At 36.5% G+C, this 14,384-nt stretch overlaps 1 protein-coding gene across 1 annotated transcript; it reads left to right on the top strand.

The window, feature by feature from the left end:
• The first annotated feature begins 12,533 nt into the window (after nucleotides 1-12,533).
• Nucleotides 12,534-13,981, top strand: LOC141687395 (uncharacterized). The gene is made up of 3 exons (XM_074492647.1): nucleotides 12,534-13,111; nucleotides 13,545-13,644; nucleotides 13,748-13,981. The coding sequence occupies exons 1-2, from the start codon at nucleotides 12,703-12,705 to the stop codon at nucleotides 13,613-13,615; spliced, it is 480 nt and encodes a 159-aa protein (XP_074348748.1). The 5' UTR covers nucleotides 12,534-12,702; the 3' UTR covers nucleotides 13,616-13,644; nucleotides 13,748-13,981.
• Nucleotides 13,982-14,384: the final 403 nt, after the last annotated feature.

The raw sequence follows: 14,384 nt of genomic DNA, 5'->3' as shown, positions 1-14,384 counted from the left end.
CTGTCAGACTTAACAGAATAAAGTCTTTTCTGTCTCTGAATCTGATCCTTCAAATAGTTTGCGGCACTTTCTGTTAATTTGTCATTCACTTGAAGTAAGAATAGTACATGCTCCGGTTCTTCAAAATACTTCAATGGAATGGCATTTTGCCTTATATGATAAACCCTACCATATGTCATGAAGTACAACAAGATGTGTTCTTTCAAGTAGGTATGGTAAACCATTTGTACAGATTCCAGTTGATTCAATCTCTCAGGAGTTGCTCCAATACCTGGTTCACTTAAGGAAGTTGGATCATTGGTAGTGTTTTGTATTCTTCTTTCATCAGCACTTCCCAATCCAGTTTTATCTCTTGCTTCCTTTCCAGTAACTACTCTTGCTTCAAAACCACTTGCAGCAGTCTTCAAAGGTTGAGTCTGTTTTGCTTTAGTGAATCCTGGTAGGAGTGTCTTTGATTTATCTTCTGATATCAAGTTAACTTGAGCTATGTCAGAGATTACTTGTTTCTTCGATATATCAGAACTTACTGTCTCGTGACTCTGAACAACTTGAGCCATGTCAGAGGTTGTCTTAAAAACTTTTCTTGAAGTCAGAGCAAGATCATCTTTTTCATCAGTGATTTCTTCATTCTCAGGAGGCACATAAACCTTGATAGGTTCACCAACTTTTTCTTTACCCTTGGATCTTGGATCTATCTGCGGTTGTGATTTAGCCAATGTTGCTTCAGTATTTGTCCTTTCTTTTATCACAATGCCTTTGAGTTTTGGAAGTGTCTTTTTACCAGAAGCTTCAGATTTAGATGTGACTTTCTCTGATTTAAGTCTGGCTTCTTCTTCCATTAAACTCTCCAAGTCCATTCCTGGATTTTCCTGAAGAAATAACTGTCTTGGTATTTCTTCATCAAGATCTAAAAGTTCATCAGAACTTATCCTTTTACCAGTAGCAGAACTAATTCTTTTTCCAGGATCAGAACTTGTCCTGTGACTTGTGATTTCAGCTTTTCTTGATGAGAAACCTCTACCTTGACTATGACCTCTACCCATTCCAGAGTTTCCTTGGTCATCCTTTTCATCATCCTTCCCCTTCAGTGTCTTATCAGTTTTGCATTTGGACTTAGTTACTTTCTCCCCCTTTTTGGCATCAGCAGGTAAGAGAAGAGAGACAAGCAATTCCACTGAGGCTTGGATTTCATTAAGTTGAGATTGCTGAGAAGCTTGATTTTTAAGAATATCATCAATTTGAGCTTGTTGTGTCTCTTGAGTCTTCTCAATATAAGCAACTCTGTCAAAGGTAGGTTGGAAGAACTTTTTCTTGTCAATCTTCTGAACTTGTTCTTGCTTAATGAATTCTTCCTGAATCTTATATAACTCTGCATGAGTAGTGGAATGAATACCTTGTAGATGTTTAGTACTCAATGCAGTGACTCTAAGATGTGTTTTGAAATCATCAGTAATTAACATCTCATCAGCTTTAGTCAAGTGCTCAGCAAGATGCTTTGTATTTGGAACACAGGAAACTGAGTTCCATTCCTTAGTCCATTCCTGTCCTGCAGGAGTTTCACTCCAAGGCACTGGTGCTTCTCTTGTAACAAACTTCTTCACAAGTTCAGATTTAAGAACAGTTTGTTGAGGAGCAAGTCCTGAAGGACCTGCTTCATCAGCATCTGCAGTTAGAGCAGCATCACCAGTATCTCCAGTATTTGCAGCATCAGAACTTGACGAATCACTATCTTCTGATAAAACAACAGTATGAGTAGCAATGGAGGCTTCATGATCATCCTCTAATTGCTGATCTGGTTCCAAGTTCTGATCAACAGCCATATCCTGATGCTCACCTATATTCTGATCATCAGCATCTAGATGCAGAGAAGGTGTTGTAGATAATTCTGGAGTTTGAGCAGCATCAGTAACAGGTGTTGTTGATGGATTAGTTGCTGTTGGAGCTTCTAAGTAAAGTACTTCAGGCACAACCAAGTTCTGGATATCAATATCAGTACTTGTGCCTGAATTAACAGGAGATACAGTCTTAGGAGACACAGATGGTGTGTTGGCCTTTTCAGTAGCAGCTTCCTTAGTTGGAGTTAATGGAGAAGCAGTGGCTTTAGCAGATGCTGGTTCTTGTGAGATCAGAGATTCCTGATCTCCTTCCTTAGCTGCTGCTTCCTCATCATCTGAAACTGGCCTTTTTGCCCTCTGTTTCTTGTATTTCTTTGAAGATATGGATTCCTTGGGAGTTTCATCAACAGTCATTCTTCTAAGCCTTTTGAGAAGCCTAGATCCCCCAATTGCAGAATCCTTCTGAGAAGGAACTTTCTCAGCTTCTTTGACAACAGGTTCTGATGTAGAAACCTGTTCCTCACTGTCAGATTCATCTCTCAAAACAATCCTCCTTCTCTTCTGAGGTTTTGGGGAACTGTCTTTGTCCTCTTAGCCTTGGAAGATGAAGGCTTCACAGGAGGTGCTGAGGATGAAGGTTGAACTGTCTGTGAAGTGGAGAGATATGATTTGAGATATTGTCTGAGGGTAGGTTGAGTAGTATGAGTGGTATGTGCTGATGATTGTTGTGGTGTTTGAGATGTGGTGGTTGGTTGGACATCAGGATAAACAGATCTGTAGGTATCAGGATCAGCATTTACTAAGATCTGTTGTACAGATTGAGGAATCTGTAAGGATCTAACCACCTTCTTCTTAACATCAGCATTTACCAAATCATTAAAGACACGTTTTGCAATTTTGAAAGATGGAGTTAAGTCTGTGGTAGGTTGGGGGTTATCAGCACAACAATGATTAAAAATAAGCTGACAAAATCTAGCAAAGTAGACAACATTCCTATCTTCTGTCATCCTATCCCCAATAAAACCTATCACAGCAGTTGTAAAATCAAAATGAGTTTGGTTAATGATAGCATACCCGATGTGCTGACTCATTATAGGAATAGCATCAAAGTTTGACCATTTATTCCCAAAAGCTTTAGTTATGCAGTCAAAGAAGAAGCTCCATTCCTTTCTGATATGAGCCTGTTTCAACTGCCCAAGCTTTGCCAAACTCTGCTCATACCCCAAACTAGCCATGAACTCTTTAAGAACTGATTCCTCCGGGGTTGAAAAAGTACATCCTTCTGGTAGATGTAGAGCCTTGCGAATTGTACCAGGAGTTACCCCATATGTAGAATCACCCACTTCGAAAACAATACTAGGAGTACCATTTTGACCACCATTATCAAAGTGTCCAGTCCTCCAAAATGTCAGAACTTGTTGGCTCGAAAAGGTTGAAGGTTGGGTCAATGCATACCCGATTTCGCTGTGTGCAAGAAGATCTTGCACAAAATGCAACTCAGACGGAGCTTCAGCATGATCAAGAATTGCAGCATAGTTATTTGTAACAAATTTAGCTCCATCAATGATTAAATCCTTAGGTGCCATGAAAATAATCGAGATTTAAGAGTGCCTGTTAGGTGTTTGATAAAATATCTAAATGAAACCAAATAGAGAGATAAAGTATAAAAGTGAATAAAAGATTAGAATATCCTCTCTCTGTCTTACTTATACTTTTTAAAAAAATGTAATCGTTGGACACCTGTCAGACATGCAGTAATAATGAATAGTTAATGGGCACGGGAAAACAGTAATCATTACTTACCCACTTGCAGTTTTTCAAGGAAAAACCGTTCCACTTACCCAGTAATTCCATTAATCAAGGTAAAGCAGTTTTAATTCAAAATTGAAACTGTTTCCACTTATTTAATTATTTTTCACTGCAACACAAATATTTTGAAAAAAAAATCGAGTGAGAATGACCAAAATAAATCAAGGGAACAAGTACTGATAACGTAAAATCAGAACTTAATTTAAATTTAAATTTAAATGGTCATTAGAATATGAATATTTATCAGGATTTATCAATGCATTTCAGAACCTCTCAGAGACAAGAACTTGCAAAAAGAGAAATTTTATTAATATATTAAGAGAATACATTCATGAAATTTAAATTACATCAGAACTTTTACAAGATTGTCCTAAGCTGCTAAACCTAACATCAACAGCTAATTTCCTGAGCTAAGAAGCCTGACAAAGCTGATGATGAAGAAAAACAGGAAGAAGAAAATAAATTATTTCTTCTTCCTACTGTCGACAAAGAGAATAGCGAGTCGTATTATTTGCTCCTGCTTTCGAAGACGACGAAGATGAAGTTCTCTTCGAACCGCCAGCAGATCACGTTTAATAGCCTCTGGAAATTGAATCCAGAGATTGTGAGGGATGTTGGCGATAGGGTATGGAGTTGGAATCCCATTTAAAAAGACATGTACAGTCTCATCACCATAGTTGTAAAACTAGCCAAATGCAGCCATTTGTGGTGGTAAGTGTAAAACGAGAGTGAGTTTGTGATAAAAGAGTTTATGTGAAGGCTGATGTGAAGTGGTTGTTTTTATAGGCAAAAAAATGCCAGGAGACGCAAAGAAATTTAATACTGACAGGTAGAATTAATTCTACCTCGTCTCCCCAGACTTGGAAGAAGGAAAACAGTCATTGGAAGTTTAAGTCAGGGTTAATGCGCATAAGTAACAAGTAAAAATTACTGTACGTGTATGTGAACCACTATCCCTAATGATATTGACTGTTAATATTCTACCCAAACATAGACTGATTTAAAATGAAACTGTTTTTAGATTTTATCCACAAATAAGTCAAGTAAAGAATCAGAATTGAATATCAGAACTTAGACTTATATCAGAACTTGAACAGTTATCAGAACATAATTTCTTAACTCGAAAAATGAATGCCTATCTTTGTAAGTCCTCGCACAATTTCTGATTTAGATTCTTCAGAACTTAATCATCAGAACATGCAATCAGAACTTGTCCTCAGAATTTGTGTAATGTGACACAGAAACTGTTCATCTAAAATAACATAGATCACCACAGTAATTTTCATCATTCATATGGAGTGTTTAGTGTGTGCATTAAGCTAAATATCAGACAAAGAGTAAATTCTGATTCACTTCAGTACATCTTAGAAATAAGGCATAACTAAAACTTTACTAAAAACCTGTCATTATTCTGAAACCTACTATTGAATGAGTTCATGCTTGAGTCCACCTCAACTATTTTGTGCTAATTTTGTGCATCTTTTTAAATTCCATTTTTCAGTGGCTTCTCAGTGTAAGTGAGTCACGACTGCTTATCAGAATTTATGCTATTATCAGAGTATTTCTCCAGTAATCATAGAGTGTGAAAAGTCACCAAGAAAATATTTTGCTTTTCTGATGCATATTTACTTAATACCAGCAATGCACTTGGGTCGTTCCTTCCACATTTATACTCTAGATCTCAAAAGAGTACCTGAATTTTAATCCTTGAATCTTTTCTTTTTCTTTTGATAAGAGAGGTTTATCAGCACTTAGTACATTCAACAGATTTACTAGCGTCAGAACTTAACAGATGAAAAGCATTATTCTAGTTTGTGACTTAGTAATAAGATAGACAAAGTAAACTCAACTAAGCTCAATATCAGAATTTGCTTGTGTCAATAGATTTCCACAGAAATAATTACTTCTAACATGGGATCCCTAGTTTATTGAAGACTACTAGGTCAGCATCTAGCACAGGTATCCTCATAGGATTGAGTAGTTACATTAACAGACATATCACTATCAGAGTTTAGAAACTTATATCAGACAACAGTCAGTACTTAAGCAAATTTTCAATTAAGCACAGAATACACAAAGAGAGTAAATTCTGTAAATACTGATCATAAAGTCTGATGCATCAGAACAAAACTAACCAGATTTAGAAAAAGAACCTGAAACCATTCCAAGTTCATTTACCAATCTTGTAAAAGTAGCTTCACACAGTGGTTTTGTGAAGATATCTGCTAGTTGTTAATCTGTTGGAACAAAGTGCAATTTCACTGTACCTTCATCCACATGTTCCCTTATGAAGTGGTACTTGATGCTGATGTGCTTTGTCATAGAGTGTTGAACTGGATTACCTGTCATAGGAATAGCACTTTGATTATCACAGTAAATAGGGATTTTGAAATATGTTAACCCATAATCCAGTAACTGATTCTTCATCCAAAGAATTTGTGCACAACAGCTTCCTGCAGTAATGTACTCTGCTTCTGCAGTTGATGTGGAAATTGACTTTTGTTTCTTGCTAAACCAAGAAACCAATCTGCCTCCAAGAAATTGGCAGCTTCCACTTGTGCTTTTCCTGTCAATTTTGCAACCTGCAAAATCTGCATCTGAGTAACCTATTAGTTTAAAATGTGATTCTCTGGGATACCATAATCCCAGATCAGCTGTTCCCTTAAGATACTTGAAAATTCTTTTCACAGCTGTTAAGTGAGGTTCTCTTGGATCTGCTTGAAATCTTGCACAAAGACATGTAGCATACATGATATCAGGTCTACTAGCAGTTAGCTAGAGTAGAGAGCCAATCATACATCTGTAATCAGTAATATCTACTGATTTACCAGTATCCTTGTCCAGTTTTGTTGCAGTGGCCATGGGAGTGGGTGCACTTGAACAATCTTACATTCTAAATTTCTTCAGCAAGTTTCTGGTGTACTTAGTTTGACAAATAAAAGTGCCTTCTTCATTCTGCTTGACTTGAAGGCCCAGAAAATAGCTAAGTTCCCCCATCATACTCATCTGATACCTTGACTGCATCAGTTTGGCAAACTTTTTACAAAGTCTGTCATTTGTAGACCCAAAAATGATATCATCAACATAAATCTGGACCAGAAGTAAGTCCTTTCCATGGTTGAGGTAGAACAGTGTTTTTTCTATTGTTCCTCTGTTAAATCCACTTTCCAGGAGAAACTGAGCTAAAGTCTCATACCATGCTCTAGGAGCTTGCTTAAGTCCATAAAGTGCTTTATCAAGCCTATAGACATAATCTGGATATTTGGAATCTACAAAGCCTGGAGGTTGTTCAACATATACTTCTTCCTCCAATTCTCCATTGAGAAAAGCACTTTTCACATCCATTTGAAAGACAGTAAACTTTTTGTGAGCAGCATAAGCCAAAAATATCCTTATGGCTTCTAACCTAGCAACTGGTGCAAATGTTTCATCATAATCAATTCCCTCCTGTTGAGAATATCCTTTTGCAACCAGCCTTGCCTTATTCCTTGTAATTATGCCATCACTGTCAGTTTTGTTTCTGAATACCCACTTTGTACCAACAACAGATCTATTATTTGGTCTTGGTACTAGGGTCCAGACTTTGTTTCTTTCAAATTCATTTAACTCTTCCTGCATTGCTTGCACCCAATCAGCATCTTGAAGAGCTTCTTCCACTTTCTTTGGCTCAGTCTGAGAAAGAAAAGAATTGTAAAGACATTCATTTGAAGTACCTGTTCTAGTTTTGACACCTGCATCAGGATTTCCAATTATCAAATCAGGTGTATGTGATTTAGTCCACTCCCTTGCAGATGGAAGGTTTTCTCTAGAACTGGATGCTCCCCCATGATCCATGATGTCTTCGTTTTCATTTTCTGATGCTCCCCCTGAAACTATGCTCTCTGAGTTGGATTCTTCAGAATTTAGATTTTCAGAACTATCAGAACTTGGCTTATCAGAACTTGACGAATCAGAACTTGAAGAGCCAGATGTATGTTCTGATGCTTCTTGAGATGTGGTAAGATCTTGAGTATGCTCCCCCTGCATAGGTGCATCTTCCTTTGGCGTAGTCACCACAGTTTCAATAACATTAGAGTTTAATCCATCAGAGTTTGCAGTATCAGGACTTAGATTGTCAGGATTTTCAGTATCAGAATTTGAGTTTTCATTTTCAAATCTCAGCTGATCATGATCAATAAAATCTTCAAGTCCAGTAATCTTCTTGTCATCAAAAGAGACATTGATAGATTCCATGACCACTCTTGTTCTCAAATTATAGACTCTGAAGGCTTTTGTGGAAAGTGGATATCCAACAAAGATTCCTTCATCAGCTTTTAGATCAAATTTGGATAGCTGTTCAGGATGAGTCTTGAGAACAAAACACTTACATCCAAATACATGAAAATACTTCAGATTTGGCTTCTTTTTCTTCACCATCTCATATGGTGTCTTTCCTTGCTTGTTAATGAGTGTTGCATTTTGAGTAAAACAAGCAGTCTGCACAGCTTCAGCCCAGAAATAGGTTGGAAGCTTTGCTTCTTCAAGCATTGTACGTGCAGCTTCAATGAAAGTTCTATTCTTCCTTTCAACAACTCCATTTTGCTGTGGAGTTTCAGGAGCATAGAATTCCTGCTTAATTTCATGGTTTTTGCAGAACTCTTCCATTATCAAATTCTTGAACTCAGTGCCATTATCACTCCTTATTGTTTTCACAGAATCTTTGACCAATTTATCCAGTTGTTTGACATGATCAATCAAGATAGATGCAGTTTCAATTTTTGTGTGCAAGAAATACACCCATGTGTATCTGGTTAACTCATCCACTATGACCATAGCATATTTCTTCTTTGCAATAGACATGACATTTACTGGACCAAATAGATCAACATGTAGTAGGTGATAAGGCTCAAGAATTGATGATTCAGTCTTGCTCTTGAATGAAGATTTTCTTTGTTTGGCCTTCTGACAAGAATCACAAAGGCCAACAGGAGCAAATACTGACTTTGGCAGTCCTCTCACAAGATCTTTCTTGACCAACTCATTTTCTATTGTTGAAATTTAAATGTGAGAGTTTCTTGTGCCAATTCCAGCTTTCTTCAATTGATGCTCTACTCATCAGACAGATTGCAGAACCATCAGTACTTGTTGAAAGCTTAGCTTCATAAATGTTACCACGCCTGTATCCTTTCAGAACAACTTTGCCTTTAGATTTACTCACAACTTCACAGTGTTCTTCAAAGAAATCAACATGATAACCTCTGTCACAAATTTGACTTATACTCAGCAGATTGTGTTTAAGTCCTGAGACCAGAGCTACTTCTTTAATGATGACATTCCCAAGATTGATATTGCCATATCCCAATGTTTTTCCAATGTTGCCATCTCCATAAAAAATACTTGGGCCAGCTTTCTCCACAAAGTCTGATAGCAGGGCTTTATTTCCAGTCATATATCCTGAACATCCACTATCCAGAACTAGGATGTTTTTCCTGTTGCCCTGCAATCACAAAGACCACTAATGATTAGTTTTAAGGACCCAGACTTGCTTGGATCCTTTGGCCTTATCAAGTTTGTTAACATTTGCAGCGGATTTAGCATCAGAGTTTATGTTAACATTTTTCTTATCAGAACTTACACTATCAGACTTTAAATCAGAATTTATACTAGAAGGAACAATGGAAACTTTCTTTAAAGAAGGTTTTATTTGATAATAATCATAGTACAAACTATGATATTCCTTACAAGTATAAATGGAATGCCATAAACTACCACAATGAAAACAAGGATTTTGTGGCTTATATCTAACATACTGACTCTTAACTCCAGACTTTGAAGGTAAGGAGTTTATGTTCTTATTCTTCCTGCAAAAAGAGGCCAGATGGTTAGAACTTCCACAGTTATGACACATTTTCCTAGGAGCTTTAGGAACAGGTTTATAATCATTACTTTTATTCACACCTTCCTTTCCATTCGTATTTTTCCTAGGTGATTTTACCTTATTTGCGTTCTTAACATCTTTCAGCTTATGCTAAGCTGCTTCTTAGTCATTAAACCTATGTTTACTTCAGTTGTCTTTTCCTGTTTTAGTTTGTCAGAAGTTAATCCCTTTATAACTTCTGATTTCTCATTATCAGACTTTACAGTTACAAACTTAACAGGTTTTAACTTTGGCTTTTGCTGAACAACAACAGGCTTAATTTCTACAGTTCCTTTATCACTCTTATCCTTTCCATAACCTAAGCCCTCTTTCCAGTTTTCACTACTTAGCAAATTTTGAGTTGTTCTGCCAGAGTTAGTCCAAGTCCTGATAACTTCTCTTTCCTTTTCTAACTCAGTTTTTAGAGATTCATTCATTTTTAGCACTTCATCCCTAACATAAAAAGCATCATCTCTATCTTTCTGAGTTTGATGGAACATAACTAACTCTTTTTCTAAGAAATCATTTCTTTTCTTAAAAGCAAGATTTTCAGAAATTAATCTTTCACATGTTAAAGTTTGATCTCTATAACTAACAAACATGGTTTTAAGATATCTTCTCAACTCATTAATATCATCAGTATGAAAAGCATAAGTAGTCTGAGGTACCTTTGATTCAGCAGCTTCGGAACTGCTTTCAACACTTGCTTTATCAGCATTTGCCATCAAAGCATAATTCTCCTCACTTTCAGAGTCTGAGGTGTCTGTCCAGCTTTTCTTCTTTGTGACAAGAGTCTTGCCTTTGTCACCCTTCACTTTCTTGCAATCAGGAGATATGTGGCCTTTCTCACCACAGTTATAGCATTTGACATTGGTATAATCTCCTCTATCAGACTTTCCTCCTCTGCCCTCAGATCTTCTGAAATTCTTCTTATCAGAACTTGTGCCTTTCCTGAAAAACTTCTTTCCCTTCCTGAACTTCCTGTATGCAATCTTTGTGATCCCTTTCACCATAAGAGCACACAGCTTCATCATCTCCTCATCAGCATCAGTCTCAGGCAAGCTTTCAGAATCTGAGTCATCATCACTTTCAGAACTTGACGACTCAGTATCAGACTTTGTGAAAAGAGTTTTACCCTTGTCTTTCCTTGAGGTAGCTTCCTTGGGGGATTCTTCTTCAGCCTTAAGAGCAACTGTCCTTGACTTTCCTCCTTTCCTCTTGCTTCTTTGTTCCATCTCAAGTTCATGAGTCTTGAACATTCCATAAATTTCATCAAGAGTTGTTTCATCAAGATTGTAGTTGTCTCTTATTGTTGTTGCCTTCAAATCCCCGCTTTCAGGAAGAGCTAACAGGAATTTAAGATTTGAATCTTCAAGTTCATACTCATTATTAACCAGTGACAAATCATTCAAGAGTTTGACAAATCTATCATATAAATCAGTCAATGACTCATTAGCCTTTGAGTCAAAGTGTTCATACTCTTGAGTGAGTATTGTCTTCCTGTTCTTTTTAATTGTATCAGTTCCCTGACATCTTGTTTCCAGAACATCACATATCTCCTTTGCAGTCTTGCAGTTAATTACCCTGTTTGACATTACATTATCAATGGCACTATGAAGTAAGTGTCGTACCTTAGCATCCTTAGCAATTGATGTGATATCTTCAGCAGTATAATCATTCTTCTCCTTTGGTACAGTCTTTGCTGCTTCACCTGCAACTGCAACCGCGAGCTTGGTTGGTTTGTGAGGTCCTTCCTTGATTCTATCAAGATATTCTGGATCTGTAGCTTCCAAAAATATGGTCATCCTCACCTTCCATATGGCATATTCAGATGGTCTCAGTATGGGAACTCTGATGGTCTCATAACGACTTTGAATTTGTGTCTTTGGAGGTTCTTCAGTTTTGGTAGGCTTAGTTGGAGTTTCTGTGTCAAACATGATTGTGTTTGGATCTTAAACTGTTTGTGCATTAACAAATAGGCTCTGATACCACTTGTTAGGTCACACACACTGTAGAGGGGGTGAATACAGTGTGTGTGTGACCTAACAATGTTATACTTTGCTTTCCAGATCACGTCAAAATCATGGTTCTTGAAACCCTAACACTAATTTCAGAGAATTTTTTGAATATTTTTTTTTTCTAAAAATAATTAATTATCAAAATCTATTTATAATTATAAAAAAATACACTAAAAGGGCCTAATTAGATCATTTAATAAAAATAATTAGCTCAAAATTAATAATTAACGAGGAATAAATTTTTATCTAATAAATATAAAATTTATGCCAAAATTTTCCAAAAATTATAAATAATCCAAAAATGCGAAAATATTGAATATTTGACAGTTCCACTATTTTATAAAAATAAAAATACGATTTTTGTGGGTTTTTTAACGTCCCGTTAGGGGCTCAGTAAGATCATTTTTCACGAATTGAAACATTTTCTAAATTAACTAGATGTTCCCAAAATCAATATAATAAACTTCATATTACGCCTAATAATGCCAAACACCCCACTCACAATATCGGGTGTTAAAATTTAATCTCGATAACATAATATTATATATAAATACGTTTATCGCAAAATAAAATAGCCAAAAAATACCCGAAGTCACACTGAACATATAAAACACACAACTTGTCACATTTATGACCAAATATAATTTTGAATTTGTATTGTAATAAAACACATAATACTTTATTTAATACCACACAAAATAGTCATAATTTTTCGGGTCTTACAGAACCCATGATTGTTGTAAGTAAAATCTGAGACACATTGACAGTAAAGAAGAGTAAAGAGGTGTATATTTTGGGAGGCAAGCCATGGTTGTTGTAAATATTATTATTATATATTAAATTAATAATTTAATTATAATATATCGATTATGAAAAATATAAAAGAATTAATAGAATTTTAAAAATATGATCGGTTTAATAATCGATAGGTAGTGGCAATTGTAAAAAATGAATAAACAAAAAACAAAGGCGGAACCGTAGACGGTATTAAGAAAGCAGCAGCAAGCAAAGAAGGTGAGCCACAGACCCCTATAATCTCCCGGAAACACCCCCAAATCTAACAAAACTACACCACCATCCTTCCTTCCTTATTTATCAACTCACTCCCCCCCCCCCCCTCTCTAATCAATTAATCAAATTCAAAATGGCCACTTCTTTATCCCAAACCCTAATTCGCAAACTCAAAGCTCACCACCTCACCTCCTCTTCTCGATTCCTCACTTCAATTCGACACCAATCCAGCCAATCAGGCAACAACAACTCTGTTTTTATAATCGGTGGAGGCGATCAGCAACAACAGCAATTGGATTTTGAAGCGTTCAGTGTACAGCGTATTGAAGATGCTATTCATGGAATCATCGTCAAGCGATCCGCTCCTGATTGGCTTCCGTTTCGCCCCGGGTATTCCTATTGGGTTCCGCCTCGGAGAGATTCTTATGGGATTGCGGACTTGGTTAATACTTTGTCTAATAATCTCGCTGATGATGAGGTTATGTCTCTTACCACTTCTCGCGGCTGGCCTTCCTCTACTCTTTTCGATGCAACTGCTCAGGGTAACATTTTCTATCTTCAATTAACTATATGTTGTTGCGTTTATCTTCAACTTCATTTTTGTTTTCATTTATAGCTACTTTAGGTCTTGTTTTCTCGGTATTAGCTAAACCAACAAAACTTGTAGTTATTACATAGCAAGGCCCAAGACCACAGAGAATGTGTCTTTTCGTTGTCTGGATTTGCAGTTTGATTTAGGGAATGTACTATGGACTCTTTTTGTCAGATTTTGCCTCTCCTACTTGTTGCTTCTCTCAAGTTCAATAGAGTAGTTATACAGAACACCGGTTACAAGTGCATTGCATGGTTTAACAAGTCATGTATTGATATGTTTTATGTCTAAGACCACTGTTCGACTTTAAGATGTCAGATGCGATTTTGTTATATGCATATATGACCTTAGTAAGCTCATTCTGTTTTCCACCTCTGTTTTAGATGAATCTCTGATTCAGTCCGAGGAAGATGCAATATCCTCAGAAGAGTCACAATCCAAAGATGTAGAGTGAAGGAAGGCCATTAATGATGGTATTAGCTGGTACAAGATTTAAATAAGTCTCCTTTTAATCTAATCGGGCTTTCCCAGACCAATGTAAAAATATAAATATCTTTTATCTAATCAATTGCTTGCTTGTTTGCAGGTCCCATCAGCCCTTGACTATGCACATCAAAGAGAACAAAAGAAAGTGGAAGTGAAATATAGACTCCAATTGTAACAAGTGTACCTTGCAAAGTTGCTTTGTTTCAACACAATTTGCCTTTGACAATGAGGAATAGCTATATAAGCCCTCTTCTTTTCTTTCTGTTGATGATTCGTGAGGCGTTTGTACATTAAGTGTATGTTTCAGTGTTTGTATATTAAGCTTTGATCTAAATTCTCTGTGTTTGGTTTACTTTTTGCTCTTACTGATTGTGTCCAGTTGTTAGTTGTGATTGTGTTTTGATGAGTACATTTGAACAAAATCTTGTCAAACAAAATACGTGAAAAGACGGAGCACTACAATCTAGACATTCATACTAAAACAGCCCACACATAAATAAACTGAACTTAAGGGCTCTTTTGACCGCGAGTCAGAATCAAATCAAACCCCAAAGGTGATGAACTAAGTTACCAACTGTATTTAGCATCATTGGCATTAGCGGATGCGCACATAAGCACTTAATAGTTTCCAAAAGACCCAAAACTATGTAGAATACATATTCTGCATTTTGCAAATTACCTTGGCACACCTGAACATGGGAACTTCAAACGGAAAGATGTAAACACAAAGGAAGATG

Source organism: Apium graveolens, chromosome 9 (genome assembly GCF_009905375.1).
Source record: "Apium graveolens cultivar Ventura chromosome 9, ASM990537v1, whole genome shotgun sequence".
Lineage (NCBI taxonomy): Eukaryota > Viridiplantae > Streptophyta > Magnoliopsida > Apiales > Apiaceae > Apium > Apium graveolens.
Note: the sequence above shows the minus strand (reverse complement) of the source record. Positions and strands in the feature narration are given on the sequence as shown.

What these genes read in the sequence shown, in the direction of transcription:
- LOC141687395 (XM_074492647.1), top strand. Translation starts at nt 12,703, where the DNA reads ATGGCCACTTCTTTATCCCAAACCCTAATTCGCAAACTCAAAGCTCAC. An exon ending in TTTCGATGCAACTGCTCAGG is followed by an intron (nt 13,112 to 13,544) that starts GTAACATTTTCT and finishes CCTCTGTTTTAG; the next exon opens with ATGAATCTCTGATTCAGTCC.